The following is a 14,767-nucleotide window of genomic DNA, read 5'->3' on the forward strand; positions in this document are numbered from 1 at the left end:
CCGGCGGTACGAATTCTTCTTCCCCGCTACCCCACAAGCACTACTACACAATTGCAACACTGCAAACCAAAAGCCTTGAGGCCTGAGCGTCCTCCTCAATGGGGTAGTATAAGGTTGCTGTTCGAGCGGGTTTGTAGGACTAATAATTATTCGTCCGCTCGAGAACAGCATTGTCGATGCAGGAGAGCCTGCAGGAAGGATTTAAGGGCGTGTAATGTGGATAGAGGGAAGAAAAAAAAGGGCAGGAAAAGCACGTGATGGGCCCGTCCTAGTGAATACCGATTGAACGACGACGGTTGCGCGTCCGCTGCATAGAGAGCGCTGCAAATTCATGACTCTTTCAGGGTTTGATCAAGCTACTTCCAATATACAAATTACTTAGATGCGATCGCTGCCTCGCCTGTTTCCGCCATGTCCAACCTTTCCTGTTGGGCCATCGCCTGAGCTGATACTATCTCGGCAAGCCGCTTGAGCCGCGGTGTTTGTAGCCCTGCAAAGTCTGTCAGTAATGCTCAAGATGTCCAAGATACTTTTCTTACAAGAAGGTGTGTATGTTTCCAGTGCTGTGATGACACGTGGCTCTGCAATTTCATACGGGCCACTGTCTTCCATGTCAACGGGAGTAAGAAGAAGCACATCGCTCTTCTCGGTGACACGAGACGCAACAGCTTTCATGATTTCGCCATTGATGGGTTGTTCGTAATCGGCAACAAGATACTGGTTCAACAGTTTCTGGATTTGATTCGGAGACAGCCTTGATGTATAATGGTCAACCTTGTCTACTCAGCGTGGTGAGGCAATTATCGGAAACTTACATCCAGCAAATGTCTTGTATGATTTCAATGTCGTTGAGGGTAGCCTTTTTTAACTGCAGGAGCTTGGTCGCTTGCTTCGACGAGGTCAGCGTATTGTCGTAACATTTGTCAGCCATAGCTACTTACCATCAGATGCTCTAATTGTAGAGTACCTTCGGGCATATCGTGGCTTTTGCACCATTCTTCAATGCGGGTAATGTTGTAGTTGATCTGTAAGCCACGTTTCCAAGACAGAAAGTTTCTGCGCATCAGAAGATCATTGAAAGCTGTAACGCCTACAAGTCGGAGTAGTTCGGTCACTGTCTGAGTAATGATAGACTCCTCAAGGTAGAAAGCCTTCATCGCTTTGTAAACATTGTTCAAGAGACTGAGGAGGTTGTCCATGCTATAAGCAGGATTGTTGTTTGATGGGAGAAGCTTTCCAAGAAATCTGTTTGTCTCGCTTGTAACGAAGCCGGGAAGTGATTGAGACTCGATGATCGCTGGTACAATCATTTTGAAGAGCTTCTTTTTTAGCACTTTCATCCAGGTATGATAAATATTGAATTCTAGGCTCTCCAGGTCGTGTTTCACAATTTCAAGCAGTCGGTCATACTCGAAATTATCGGTCTTTTGGGCTTCATACCAGTCTTCGGCCAAGAAAACAAACGAGAGCATTTCGTGTACATTGGAGAGCCAAAACGCCCCAGGGTTAACAGCATCATCGCCATCATGCTGCATAACCTCTTGTTGAATCGACTGCATAACATTGGCCAAAAAGCGCTCCGATTCTTTTACGAACCCGTTGTTCCACATTTCTGAGGTTACAAGGTTGATAAGGTAAGCCGGAAAAAGAACCTCCTTCTCTGTAGGTGGCGGTGTAGAGCTGGGTAGTGGGATCTTCAGATTGCGAATCAAGCCCATCGTCACCTCCTCATTGAGCTCGTCTTCCTCTGATAGGAGATTCTCGAGCTCTACCTCAACAGAGTCCAGTCCTGGGGAGAAGGCATTGCCGGTGAATGGCTGCCGTCCCATCGCAGAGCTCGGGATAGCCATCGAGACTGGCCTTGGGTTGTAAGCTCCACTGAAACGGTCGGTCTCAATTCGTTCAGCACCGGCGCTGCGTCTCTTAGGCTTGGGCTTCTTCGAGGATACCAGATTGATCAAGCCAGTTGCGGGCGGTTGAGTAGGCCCGCCATTTGACTGATCACCACTCAAGCCATTGATGGGGACGGATCGCTTGGCGAATTCCAGCTGTTCCTCGAGTTCGACGATCTGTTGACGAAGCGAAGCTTTCTCATTCTCAGCTTCACTGTTCAGCTGCTGGAGTCGCTCCAGCTCTAGATTCGCAGAGCGAATTGATTCCCTTGATATTCTTTCCTCCTCCTGAAGTCGCTTGACTGTCGCCTGGGCATCATTATGGCTCTGCTGTAACCTGCTCATTTCATCTTCCAGAGCGGTTAGACGAGCAGCAGTGATCCCAGCTTGGTTGGCTTCAGCCTGTAGCTCTCTCGACCGATTCTCGAGGACATTGTGACGGCTTCTCCAAGACTTCAGCTGAGTCTCGTAGTTCTCCAGTTGTGAGTTCAGCGCTTTGTTCTCACGCTTCAATGACTCAAGATACTGCGTCAATTCTACCACCTTGTTCTCAAGTTTGTAAGAGATTTGCTTCAGATCTCTTGCATCCTCTCGAAGCTTCTTGTATTGTTTCCTAGCCTGTTTGCCTCTCCAAAGGTTCTGAACAATGACAACATTCCGACGATACTGCCTCCACGCGCGTAACTGCCGCCAAGAACGGAAAGATCGTTGTATTACTTTCGCTGCATTGCCATGTATGGTGTCGAGAATATTTTGGCGGCAAAGAAATCCTTTCGCAACTGACTGGAAAAGGATGAAATTGGCGCGTATTTTGTTATATTTACTCCGTTCCTTGTACCCTCTCCAAACCCGCTGAATGGATGTAGCTGCCTTGACTTTGCGAATCTCAGCTGCAAACTGCCTCGCGAGAAAGCCCCTAGCCAAAGCCTGGGTTGTAAGGATCGAGGCGCGAGCATCAAGATACCTGCGCCGATAATATTTGCACCGCAAATTCTTTTGAATCATGATCGCACATTCGTTGAGCCTGGATGTGCGAAGATTTTCGAGGAAAGCAAGCATACCAGCCCGAAAAAAGATTTTTGTCAACCCTAATTGGTATTTGTCTTGTTTTTGCTGAGTACCATCTCCAAGGGCCTTTTGTAAAATGGCATGACACATATCTCTAATCTCCGACGTCCATTGCGAAGAATGACAGAGCATGTAGTATCTGATAGCGAATTCCTCGTAAGTCCAGCGTGTTGGATACCCGGCTGTACTGATGCGGACAGTTTCGAGGACACCACAAGCTCTCAGTTGACTAAGAACCATTGGTCCTTCAAACTTCCAGGGTTCCTTGGCTTCATTCGGCTTGATACAGCGGATGTAGTGAACATCAGTCGAGTTGATCGTATTCATCAGTTCGATCAAAGACGACTTGAAAATCCCACCAAGGGTTGGCTTGCGATTGACAGCTACTCCAATCTTGCGTCCAGGAGCAGCGACGGGCTTGGAAGAGATAGTAGCTGAATCCTTCTCGCGGACAGCAGCGGCGGTATCCAGAATCTCCTTCACAAAATCGTTAGAAGAGCTGCGCAGAATCTCCATGTGCTCATCGGGTACAGTATCCCGATTCTTCTCTATGAATCCGTCAGACTCATATGTTACATCGACAGCATAATGGCAGATCGTAAACGCGGATTTGCCGAAACGCGGTTTTTTATAGAATTTCTGTTTGTCCGCGGCAAAATTATGATGAAGCTTGGTCACAAATTGTTCATCTGAGCCCATCGGTAGTCGAGACTCTTCATCCAAAAGGGACAGGATACCCAGTTTCGCTTCGATTAAGTCGATACACGGCTGGTTATCTGAGAAGTCAATGAATGTCCAATCTATCTGTTCCCGGATGTATTCTTCTTGCTCAAGTTTGAAGACGTGCTGGTTGAATTCCTGCTGCAATTTTTCATTGGCATAATTGATGCAAAATTGCTCGAAGGAGTTCTTCGCAAAATGTTCAAATCCGTAGATATCCAAGACACCAATGAAAGATCTGAAATTATTCAGGATCTTATCAGTAGCCAGGCCGCGATTGATCTTGTCAACAAGCCAGTCGAAGAGGCTCGAATAGATGAATTTGGCAACAGAATCTCTAACAACGATGGCTTGTTGTTGCGTGAGATTAGAGGTGATCTTTTCACCCCTGGTAATTAGCTGCTTTTTGACTATCCATTTCGCAAATTCGTTCGCATCGATCCCGAGCATTTCGCACGCTCGCATGAGAGAAGGCTCCGAAGGCGACAGATTGGAGTCGGTTCTTGTAGAGGTTATCTTGACATTTCCAAGATGAAGCAAGGCGGCGAGCACCCGGAAAATTTCCACTTGTGTCTTTTCCGGCACGCCAATGGTACTCAAGGATTTTTTTGTCGCGGTAAACTCTGTTCGATCGTCAACACCGTCGATTGTCGGTGTTCCGCCCTGACTAAGGTAGTCGAAATCTTCGACTGAAGTCAGGCCAAGCTCCTGCTTCTCTGCATTTGTTGCGCCGGCTACCAATTGGTAAAATATATGATAATTCCGCTCTTTGAGGGGCTGAAACACGAGACGGGATCTTTCCAGAAGATATGTCCTAATTTTCGCACCTATGATATTGGTTTTGTCATCGAACATGATCTCAATGTACTTTCCGAAGCGCGAAGAGTTATCATTGCGTGTCGTCTTGGCATTGCCAAAAGCCTCCATGACAGGATTTGTGGCTAGGATTTGCTCTTCGGTCTCACTGATTGCATCTGCCCGACTCGTGGTGTATTTCCCAGGCTGATCGGAAGACTCGCGCGTGGCGAAATATCGCATAATATACTTTGCGCTGACAGTTTTACCAGCACCCGACTCGCCAGAGACGACGATGGTCTGGTTCTTACCATCCCGTAGCATATCGCTGCGTAAGACTATGTGAGCCGAGGAGACAGATTCAATGAAGGACTAATTCTTACGCAAATGCTTCTTCGGCAATAGCGAACAGATGAGGTGCTTGAGATGCTCGATGTTTTCCAGCATACACTTGTACCATTTGCGGGACATAGAGAGAATCGACCCGGGCGAAGGGATTTGTAGCAATAAGGACGATGCCACTATAGGTATATATCTCCTTCTGTGCATAACGTAGTTTTATAGCCTGAAGGACTGCATGGGATTTAGCTTCTATTGCTTTGCGACCGCGATAAGATGCATACCAGCAGGCTCGTTCAAATGCGACAAATTCGTGAGATCTTCACTGGCCTCCAGCATGGCAGGGTTCATCAGCGGAGGCAAGTTCGGGTTGTTGTCAATTTGCAATTCAGCCTGACTGGTTTCGAAAGTTTTCGTCTATGCCCACGAAAAGTCAGCCTACTGCTTCAAATACTCCCACATCAAGAGCGAACGAGGCTGTGTGTACGCACCTCTCCATTTTCTATAGAAAAGATGAGTTGCACTTTGTCCCCATCAACCAGTTTCTCCTTCACCTCAGACGCAATCCAGCCCTCAGTCGGATCCGGCTGCCAGGCCCGCGTTCCGACCTCGTAGTTGTGAGCCATTTGGCCACTTTATCGACACTCAAGATGTTTAACCTAAACAAGGTCGGGCCAGAAAACCAGTAAGACGTTCGACGATCTTGTATGAATGGCCGCATGCATCTAGCGGAAGACAAGAAAGGGACACAGTTGGGATCAATCCAGACGTCAGACAATCATAGTCTTGACGGGTTGTAGGTTATGAAGGGTTCGATCGAGAAAGAAGATGCTCTTCATGCTTCCCTTTAGGGAGAAATAATTGAACTGGCTAACAGCTGGCGTTACCGAGCCCGGAGCCGCGAGCCGCGAGCCGCAGCCCCTGAGGCGGGCCTGGATGGCCGCGCCACTTGTCGAGCCGATACTCCACAGTTGTCAAAACCAACGCCAAGGTTCACTCATCATTTATGAAAAGCTCATCGATGCACACGTACTTACTCTTTCCATCTTTAGCAACGTAGGCAAAGAGAGACCGTCCCTGATACCGTATACTAGAAAGTCAGGGTAGATTCTATCTATCGTATATAAACCCATGAACGGGGTTTCCACTTGGTTTGAACATGGCCACAATGTCTTACGTACAGGTTTTCGACTACCGTTGTAATTGGCGGTGTGATTAGCCAGCCCGCCCGCCATGTTGACAGTCGCCTCGAACTGAATATACTATCAAGCAGTATTTCAATGAACAGAGCTTGGGAAGATGTATTTTTCTGCGTACATATTCTCCCAGATGCTACTTACTACCCTATGGTGATTGCGAATACAGGATGACCAAAGGGCCCGGTTTAAACTGTATACACCTGATTGCCCGAGCCGAGTGATCTAACAAAGGCCACAAACACCGTCTTTATTCAAAGGGCGAAAATTGTCAGAGACTTGCCCATCAGGAGGTACAAGTCTCCGTACATCCGTGAACTTTCGACTTGTGAGTACGCTTGTATCCGAATACTTTGCTGGTGCATAGACATGGAAAAGAGATTAGGAGTAAGAAACAACTAATAGGAGAAACAATCTGAGGCAATATTAAAAATTGAAAGGGAAGCACAGAGGCGGAACAGAAAACAGCTGTCACGATCAAGCGCGTGAAAGACCTGTCATGGCTGAGATGTATTTTTCAAGGCTGCGTCAAATCAAGCCACCCTGCTCAGCTTTGTTTGCATTCGGCTGCCTCTTTCTTCGGCTTAGAAGTACCGTCCTGTCCAAATGATGTCAGCATGAAAATATGTCAAGCGAGACTCATGGTTTTAGCAATGGAGAATCATACGTCTTCCTCTGAATCCTCGTCGACATCACGGTCAGTTCCCCGGTCATCATCATCATCATCGTCCTCCTCTTCATCGTCTTCATCATCCTCTAGATCGAACTCATCCTCATCCATGTCGTCACCTAGTTCCTCGAACTGGAGAGCCTCTCCAGTGAACCAATCGATTGCTCTAGGAATGAGCTTTTCCTTGATGTCTTCGCCGAGCTGATAGTCAAGTTCGAGGCGCTCCTCGATGTCGGTAGCGACAGTGTCGTCATCGTCAGTCGGGGGCTGCGGGGGTGAGAAGAAGTTGAAGAAAGACTCCGTGGGAACGGTAATCTTGACAACACGGGTCTGTTTGGTGTCTTTGGAAAGATCAGTAACAGTTCTGCATTTCAGCATAGCGTAGCGTACTCTTATTCCTCTGCTTCTTACTCTCGACCCGGACGGTAAGATCCTTATCTGCCTTCCAGTCGATCTTGGTGCCCTCCGCATGGTCGTAAATAAAGTCACCGCCGTATCCATTCTCTTCCTTGTAGTAGTAGGTTTTGGAGACGGATTTGTTCGTAAAAAAAGGATTCTCAGAGAATTCAAAAATTAGTCGAAATCCGGGGCGGTCGAGATATTCCATCCGAATATCAGTGAGATACTTCAGGGCCTCTTCATCGCGTTCAGTGATCATGTCGGCAAGGGAAATTTGATTTTTCATAGCTGATAGCCAGAACTCAGGGATTCCAGCTGTTGTTGACTCATCAGCCTCATCTTTGCTAGCTTCGCCTTCCACGTCGGCATCTTCTTCTTCGTCGCGGCCATTTGTGACTTCCGAGTCAGTGGGTTCCGTGGTTCCGTTGACAATTGTGGCACGCCTCTGATAGAGGGGGGTAAATTTGGCGAAATACTTCTTCTCAAGCTCCAAAACTTCCTCTTGAAACTGAGCTTCCAGTTTAGCATGCTCCTTTTGGATGCCCTTGAGCCCAGCAACTCGCCGGCGGACCGACACGGGCAGGGACTCAATATAGCCTGAAGAGCGGCCGACAAGAGAACCTAACTTCCCTTGAATCATGGAAACTAAACCAGGGTTACGTGCGAAAAGGGAAGCCGCCGTAGCATGGTCAAGGGACTCTATGGGAGTTTATGAGCGTTTGGTCTTAAGACAGATGAAGGCGCTGATTGGGGTGTTACCTTCTTTGATGCTAGCAATACCAGGTTGCTGGGCATGAGAGGAGATGGGAGCATTGTTAGCTGGCGTGTTCTGCGGTGTCCTATGGTGTCACGTATCATCAGAAATCGAATCATGGCATGCGGCAAATTTCGGGATTCGGTTGAGCGGCCCATGATACTTACGGCGCGATCGGAATATCTGCCTTCTTATTCCTGATGGGTTCAGACATCGTGATCTGACGGGCGGAGGATATTTTGAGAGGAGACAAAGCTGAGTTGGCTGAGAGGTTGTGTAAAGGCAAGTGTGGAGGAAGATTTTGATACACCCAAGTTTTGCGAGGTCTGGAATACTGGCTTGGTGGGATTCTTAGCGCCCTTGGGCCGAGGGGCTTGGCGGGACGGAAATGCTGGCTGTTGAGGACTTTTCATATCTCCCAACAAGTGACAATACTACCTGCCGCCTCCAGCATCATCGGGACCCTGCTTTTATTTGATCACAAACATGCTCATACTATATCGCTAGTTATAGGAGACATCAATAGCAGTAATCATTCTACATCTTTCAACCACATCCCCAATAGCGGTACTCGTAACAAGCCGTACTCCGAGCTTTGATACATCTTGACTTTCATAGATACACGATAAACCGTACTGAGAAGTAAGGAATGCGAGGTCTCAGACTGACGGCTCCCATTCAACTTCGGACATGTTTTTTTACTTGTTTCTAAGACTTTTGCTAAGCGCCGAGAGCTTTCTCAAAGATACATACTACATACACATCAATAGTTTGCTTGTTGGTATGTAGTCAATATGTGCAAATGGTGTCAAACCTCTACTTTGGAGCCCATGGAATGCCTACGGATATTATTGGAGAAATTACAGCAGAGGGGCGGAGGGGTCTTGCACAGCCTGGAGCTACCTAGAGTAGCCTTATTTCACTTATACCGTACTGTACCGTACTGTACTGCCGAGGAACGCAGCCCGCTGCTGCACACAGATTTATGTACTGTCCCATTACACGGGTGACTTATCTATCAACGACGGAACACTCCGTTGAATGTACGCTGGCCTATGACTTAATCAAACACACGCCTAATAACTTAAGCAATTTTATCCGTCGATTATAACACGCCAGTATATGTCACCGAATCACCAATTTATATGAATTAGAATGGCATAAAACTCCCGCCCGTCAATATTAACAAAAGTGCCGCAAATATTATATATCAGACAACCCACTGGACACTGAGAAGCGAACCGGCAGGGCGCCATTATCGACATGGAGGACCGTCAAGTGCAGGCCCCGTACTCCGAGGTCTATTCGCCTGGAGCTGAAAATCGGCGCAACTCCATGAGAAGCAGGTCTTCTACACCAAAGCCAATTCTTTCCTGTCCCTTACTGATGGTCTTGCAGCTATAGCATTATGTCCGAGGTCGGAATGGCTCGCAATGAGGTATGTCATGGGGAGATTTGTTTCGCTCCTGCGACTGACCTAGGCAGGTTTATGACGGTCCGATGTCAGAGAGTGTTCCATCAAGCATCGTCTCCTTTTCCCATCGTCGAGATCGAAAGGATTCCAATACTAGCTTCACATATTTCCAAGACAATGAGGAGCACGCAATGTGGCCGCATGAGGATGCATTGGACGTTGACAGTGATAGAGACGAAATCTCAGTGGATGGCTTCAATACTACAGACGGGTCAATACGGTCGTCTAAGCCCCGACCTTACTCAAGAGGCTCTGTTGAAGACCCCTTACTACAGCGATCATTGTCTGTTGGTTCGTATGCGCAGAATTGGAGAGGCGAGAATAGAACAAGTCAGAAAGTCCACATCATGTCAGAAGACTTGACAATTGTGATCGCGGGGTTCTCAACAAGCATCACTGGTCTGGTAATGTATTACATGCTGTGTGCATTGTCATTTGGATTCGCCTATCTACTCTTTCGGTGGTTCCCAAAATGGCGCGTGCGTCTGTTGGGTAAATCTGTCCCTCTCGACGATTGCAGATGGGTTGCGATTGAGGTAGGTAAACCTAACTCCGGGATCCATCCACTCTTACTCAATCAGAGCTAGGATCAATGGAATCGATTCCAAATACAATCAGTCGACTGTCAAGATTATGGGCGCCCTCTTTCTACAATCTGGGCAGATCCTGACTGCCGCCTGTATGATGAAGACAATGACCCCACTATTGCTCAATTGAGATGCATCGATTACAGATATCTACGCTTCTTCTACCATCCTGTCGAGGATCGATTCTGTCTGGTAAATGGCTGGAAAGATCCCTCATGGACAAATGTGAAAGGAATGAGGCTCGGGTTGGACGCCGATGATCGTGACAATCGAGAACTAATATTTGGAAAAAACCTTATTGACATTCAGCAGAAGCCTGTCTTTCAGCTTCTTATGGATGAGGTAAGCGTTGCATACCTAGCTAGATGTTTTCGGTTCAAAATCTAACACTTTAGGCCTTTCACCCATTCTACATCTTCCAGCTAGCAAGCCTTGTACTGTGGTCGCTCGATGAATACTATTATTACGCCGTTTGCATATTTCTCATTTCAGTCATCAGTATTGGGGCAACTGTCATTGAAACCAGAACGGTGCGTTTTTGCGGAACTGTCGCCAATACCGTGAGTGCTTATTTCTCTGCAGACAATGAGCCGCTTAAGAGAGCTCTCGCTATTTGAATGCGATACCCGTGTTCTTCGAAATGGATTTTGTAAGTAGACTTTATTATAAGTTTTCCTATATGGCTCGATCATCCAACCATACCCTAATGCTTCTGGCTTACAGGGAGATCTATTCCATCCAGGGAGCTTGTCCCAGGAGATGTCTATGAGTTTTCGGATCCTTCTCTCACACAAGTCCCTTGTGACTGTATATTATTATCCGGGGACTGTATAGTGAACGAGAGTATGCTGACAGGTCTGCTTGGCATATCTGTTTCCTTGGTGAAATAGACTAATTCGTAACAGGCGAATCTGTCCCTGTCACTAAGGTTCCTTTGACAGACGATGCGTTGAGGTATCTTGATCTAAATGTACCTTCCATTGATCCTAACCTTGCGAAGCACTTTCTTTTCAGCGGTACAAAGATAATAAGGGCGCGACGCCCGCAGAATGTCGATGATGATGAAGCTATAGCATTAGCGGTTGTTGTGAGGACGGGATTTCTCACAACTAAAGGTGCCCTGATCCGGACAATGCTCTTTCCCAAACCCTCTGGTTTCAAGTTCTACCGAGATTCATTCCGCTATATCTCAGTCATGGGCCTTGTTGCCATTCTAGGGTTCATTGCCTCGTTTGTGAACTTCGTCCGCTTGGGGGTAAGAGTGTGGATTGCACCATTGACTAAGTTCTTGCTAATGCAGACAAGCTTCCTTGGCAGTTCATCATCGTCCGAGCACTTGACTTGATCACGATTGTTGTGCCTCCAGCGCTACCTGCTACGTTGAGTATAGGAACCAACTTTGCTCTTTCACGACTCAAGAATCATAAGATATTCTGCATCAGTCCGCAAAGGTGGGATCTACTACTACTTTGTACTGAATGGAATACGCTAAACTTCGTTCTAGGGTCAATGTTGGCGGGAAGCTAGATATAATCTGTTTCGATAAAACTGGGACACTGACCGAGGATGGACTAGACGTGCTTGGCATTCGAATTGTGGACAATAATGCAAGGTTTGTACAGATACACTTTCAGTTTTCATCTATATCCGTTGATCAAGTTGCAGCTTCTCTGGTCTAATTTCCACTATCAATTTCGACACCCATATTCAAGCACACAGTCCTGCCCTACATGATACCAGCAGTTATGCTAATATTCTCCACACCATGGCAACGTGTCATTCTTTGAGGGTGGTCGATGGTGAATTACTGGGAGATCCTCTGGATGTTAAGATGTTTCAATTCACGGGATGGTCTTTTGATGAAGGGGGAAGTCACATTGAACAGCCGGACTCGGAAACAATCATGCCGTCTATCGCAAAGCCACCCGAGAGAACTGGCACGATTGCCGGCTACCAGCAAGATGATGAGCCACATGTATGGGGACATTCTAGCATATCAGGGAACTGGCACCTGGTGCAAAAGCTGACATCGCACAGGCACCTGTGGAGCTCGGTATTTTGCGCAACTTTGAATTCATCTCGGAGTTGCGTCGCGCGAGTGTGGTTGTACGCCAATTTGGTGATCCGGGGGCTAGGACTTTTGTCAAAGGCGCCCCGGAAAGTGTGAAGGCAATCTGTCTCCCGGAAAGCTGTGGGCACATCTACCTATTGTTAGGCTCACAATACTGATAGCAACTTCACAGTGCCCCGCGACTTTGACGAGCTTCTGGGCTATTACACACATAAAGGCTATCGCGTCATTGCTTGTGCTGCCAAGTATCAGCCGAAGTTAAGCTGGATGAAGATTCAGAAAATGACTCGTCATGACGCTGAGTGCAATCTGGAGTTTCTCGGGTTCATCGTTTTTGAAAACAAGCTGAAACCAAAGACTACTAGGACTATCGCTGAACTCAATCAAGCAGGCATACGCAATGTCATGTGTACAGGTGACAACATACTAACGGCAGTTAGTGTTGCTCGTGAGTGTGGGTTGGTCAGTAGCAACGAACACTGTTTCGTTCCTCATTTCCTACAAGGTAGACACTTCTGCTATATTGTGCATGGTTGAACTTGCTCCCGCTAATTTGATCATAGGATATGCGCATGATTCCAATGCTTCGCTTTGTTGGGAAAGCGTCGATGATCCTGCAATCAGGCTTGACCCAACTACACTCATGGTATGCATCGATGTTCGGAATGATGGCCTTCGCTGATAAAAATTAGCCCCAGGCAAGTGTTACAGGTATTGACTTATCCGTACCGGGCAATATCTCCAACCTTAATAACTACTCCCTTGCTGTGAGTGGTGAAGTCTTTCGATGGGCCGTCGACTTTGGCAGCGAAACAATCCTCGATAGAGTAGGTGTATGACCGGCGACTAGTTTCGTCAGCTGCCTGTCTTATGGTCCATATTTAACCAATACACGTATAGATGCTTGTGCGTGGCAGTGTATTCGCAAGAATGTCGCCGGATGAGAAGCATGAACTGGTTGAGAAGCTCCAGTCCCTCGACTACTGTTGTGGCTTCTGTGGCGACGGTGCTAATGACTGCGGTGCACTGAAAGCTGCCGACGTCGGTATCTCATTGTCAGATGCTGAAGCCTCTGTCGCTGCTCCGTTCACGAGTCGTCAATTTGATATTTCTTGTGTCCCTACGCTGATTAGGTATAGAATATTCTGCCTGCAATTAAGGAAACTTACAACTAACTCGCTCGTAGGGAAGGTCGAGCTGCCTTGGTTACAAGCTTCTGTTGCTTCAAGTACATGAGCCTCTACTCGGCCATACAGTTCGCAACTGTTAGTTTGTTGTATGCGTCCGCGTCGAATCTGGGCGATTTCCAGGTACGCTTTACAGCACGATAGCAAGCGTGGCAACGTCGCACTGACTGAATCAAGTTTCTTTTCATTGATCTATTTCTAATCTTACCAATTGCGATTTTCAGTAAGTGCATCTCGAATCAGTGAATGACAAATACTCCTGTCCCTCTGCAGGTCGCATGCAATATTAAGAAGCATGCTTACGCATAGTGCTAGTGGGATGGACCGGCCCTCATCCAATACTTTCTCGAAAACGACCTACAGCAGATCTCGTCTCGCGCAAAGTGTTGATTCCATTGCTTGGCCAAATTACATTGTGCATAATCACGCAGCTTGTGGCATACAAACATGTTCAACTGCAACCTTGGTATGTTCGAATGTTGTTGCGATGGAGAACGACTTATATAGAGACTTGCTGACCGATTTTCTATAGGTTCAAACCTCCCAATGCAGGCTTGGAGAACAACATTGGGAACTCTGCAAATACCGTACTTTTTCTGATTTCTAGCTTCCAATACATACTGTCAAGTGTCGTGCTCAGCGCCGGACCGCCGTTTCGCAAACCAATGATCTCGAACAGTGAGCTCCACTAATCATTGCTAAAATTGAACGAGAATAAAAGCTAACGACCCCCAGAACCGTTCCTGTTCATGGTGCTCTTGAATCTACTATTCTCATGCTATATGCTTTTCAGACCCAGTCGGTGGCTCAGACGAGTCATGCAGTTGACGTCTATCCCAAACTACTTTGCGTGGCAGTTGCTATTGATTGTTTCTGGAAGCTTTTTCATTTCTTGGATGGCTGAAAGAAGATTTCTTCCTACTTTTGCTCGTCAGGTGGGGAAATTACTTGAAAGATTGCGACAGGACAAGTCGAAGAAACGTCGGCGTTACAAAATGCTACTCGACGAAATGAGAAACTGAATTTGACCCCCTGAGCAGTGTTCACTGTTAGGATGGTAAAGGTTTCCGCGTTCTTACGGGAGCTCTTCGAGTTCACGGTTGAGATATCTAAGCCTGGTTGGTGATTGATATCCGTTTCTTTCTTCTTTGTTTCCGTTTATTGATCCCCGAAAGACATAGCCGTTCGGTTATATGAGTGGTTGGGCTCTAGCAAATAACTTGAACACACTGGGACAATGCGCACTCAATGATCCCAAGGGTGCTTCCATCCTAACAGGGCAGGACCATCTTTCTTGGCTCGATACATTAGCTGTAATGGTGCAGAACAGATGTCATTAGTAAAGATTGGAAAATAAAAAGCTCGGGGTTCACTTACGAAGAACCACATGCTAGCCCCCAAGGCTGTGGCAGTAAAGCGATACAGAGGTCGTGCGGGATGAATGTGAATGGGATGATTTGATGCCATGTCTTCTAAATTGAATATATTAGCTCGCGAGACCAGTATTCTTGAAAGCACACAGTATATTGGCATACCTTCCTGGGTTTTCAAATTGTAGCGACTAGCAGTTTCCTCAGTGTCCTGGAATGTGAACGATGGAGTAAGTTCCGGAGAT

At 47.0% G+C, this 14,767-nt stretch overlaps 4 protein-coding genes across 4 annotated transcripts; 1 reads left to right on the top strand and 3 right to left on the bottom strand.

The window, feature by feature from the left end:
• Positions 1 to 333: 333 nt before the first annotated feature.
• Positions 334 to 5,655, bottom strand: BO97DRAFT_446187 (type V myosin). Its single transcript, XM_025698621.1, has 7 exons — positions 5,306 to 5,655; positions 5,099 to 5,231; positions 4,859 to 5,048; positions 942 to 4,803; positions 816 to 889; positions 540 to 754; positions 334 to 490 (listed from the first exon to the last, which is right to left on the bottom strand). The coding sequence occupies exons 1-7, from the start codon at positions 5,438 to 5,440 to the stop codon at positions 375 to 377; spliced, it is 4,725 nt and encodes a 1,574-aa protein (XP_025547545.1). The 5' UTR covers positions 5,441 to 5,655; the 3' UTR covers positions 334 to 374.
• A 460-nt stretch (positions 5,656 to 6,115) lies between these two features.
• nap1 (histone chaperone NAP1) lies at positions 6,116 to 8,145 on the bottom strand. Its single transcript, XM_025695846.1, has 5 exons — positions 8,001 to 8,145; positions 7,839 to 7,918; positions 7,071 to 7,778; positions 6,678 to 7,021; positions 6,116 to 6,608 (listed from the first exon to the last, which is right to left on the bottom strand). The coding sequence occupies exons 1-5, from the start codon at positions 8,045 to 8,047 to the stop codon at positions 6,558 to 6,560; spliced, it is 1,230 nt and encodes a 409-aa protein (XP_025547546.1). The 5' UTR covers positions 8,048 to 8,145; the 3' UTR covers positions 6,116 to 6,557.
• A 736-nt stretch (positions 8,146 to 8,881) lies between these two features.
• Positions 8,882 to 14,595, top strand: BO97DRAFT_408374 (putative P-type ATPase). Its single transcript, XM_025695847.1, has 22 exons — positions 8,882 to 9,179; positions 9,232 to 9,271; positions 9,319 to 9,843; positions 9,895 to 10,236; positions 10,290 to 10,424; positions 10,477 to 10,543; positions 10,618 to 10,749; positions 10,800 to 11,149; positions 11,200 to 11,345; positions 11,399 to 11,506; positions 11,560 to 11,869; positions 11,932 to 12,085; positions 12,138 to 12,470; positions 12,529 to 12,611; positions 12,658 to 12,792; positions 12,866 to 13,098; positions 13,152 to 13,275; positions 13,330 to 13,375; positions 13,468 to 13,618; positions 13,685 to 13,830; positions 13,888 to 14,463; positions 14,530 to 14,595. The coding sequence occupies exons 1-21, from the start codon at positions 9,097 to 9,099 to the stop codon at positions 14,172 to 14,174; spliced, it is 3,930 nt and encodes a 1,309-aa protein (XP_025547547.1). The 5' UTR covers positions 8,882 to 9,096; the 3' UTR covers positions 14,175 to 14,463; positions 14,530 to 14,595.
• Positions 14,070 to 14,746, bottom strand: BO97DRAFT_398264 (uncharacterized protein). The gene is made up of 3 exons (XM_025694180.1): positions 14,688 to 14,746; positions 14,530 to 14,624; positions 14,070 to 14,463 (listed from the first exon to the last, which is right to left on the bottom strand). The coding sequence occupies exons 2-3, from the start codon at positions 14,617 to 14,619 to the stop codon at positions 14,398 to 14,400; spliced, it is 156 nt and encodes a 51-aa protein (XP_025547548.1). The 5' UTR covers positions 14,620 to 14,624; positions 14,688 to 14,746; the 3' UTR covers positions 14,070 to 14,397.
• Between the last annotated feature and the right edge of the window lie 21 nt (positions 14,747 to 14,767).

Source organism: Aspergillus homomorphus, assembly GCF_003184865.1.
Source record: "Aspergillus homomorphus CBS 101889 unplaced genomic scaffold BO97scaffold_49, whole genome shotgun sequence".
Lineage (NCBI taxonomy): Eukaryota > Fungi > Ascomycota > Eurotiomycetes > Eurotiales > Aspergillaceae > Aspergillus > Aspergillus homomorphus.

Coding starts and splice junctions, on each gene's coding strand:
- BO97DRAFT_446187 (XM_025698621.1), bottom strand. CDS start 5,440: ATGGCTCACAACTACGAGGTCGGAACGCGGGCCTGGCAGCCGGATCCG. Junction 890..941: donor TACAATTAGAGCATCTGATG/GTAAGTAGCTAT, acceptor ACCTCGTCGAAG/CAAGCGACCAAGCTCCTGCA. Junction 755..815: donor ATACAAGACATTTGCTGGAT/GTAAGTTTCCGA, acceptor TTATACATCAAG/GCTGTCTCCGAATCAAATCC.
- nap1 (XM_025695846.1), bottom strand. CDS start 8,047: ATGTCTGAACCCATCAGGAATAAGAAGGCAGATATTCCGATCGCGCC. Junction 7,779..7,838: donor TATTGCTAGCATCAAAGAAG/GTAACACCCCAA, acceptor AAACTCCCATAG/AGTCCCTTGACCATGCTACG. Junction 6,609..6,677: donor ACGAGGATTCAGAGGAAGAC/GTATGATTCTCC, acceptor TCATTTGGACAG/GACGGTACTTCTAAGCCGAA.
- BO97DRAFT_408374 (XM_025695847.1), top strand. CDS start 9,097: ATGGAGGACCGTCAAGTGCAGGCCCCGTACTCCGAGGTCTATTCGCCT. Junction 10,544..10,617: donor TGTTCTTCGAAATGGATTTT/GTAAGTAGACTT, acceptor TCTGGCTTACAG/GGAGATCTATTCCATCCAGG. Junction 13,619..13,684: donor CATGTTCAACTGCAACCTTG/GTATGTTCGAAT, acceptor GATTTTCTATAG/GTTCAAACCTCCCAATGCAG.
- BO97DRAFT_398264 (XM_025694180.1), bottom strand. CDS start 14,619: ATGGCATCAAATCATCCCATTCACATTCATCCCGCACGACCTCTGTAT. Junction 14,464..14,529: donor GGGCTAGCATGTGGTTCTTC/GTAAGTGAACCC, acceptor GCACCATTACAG/CTAATGTATCGAGCCAAGAA.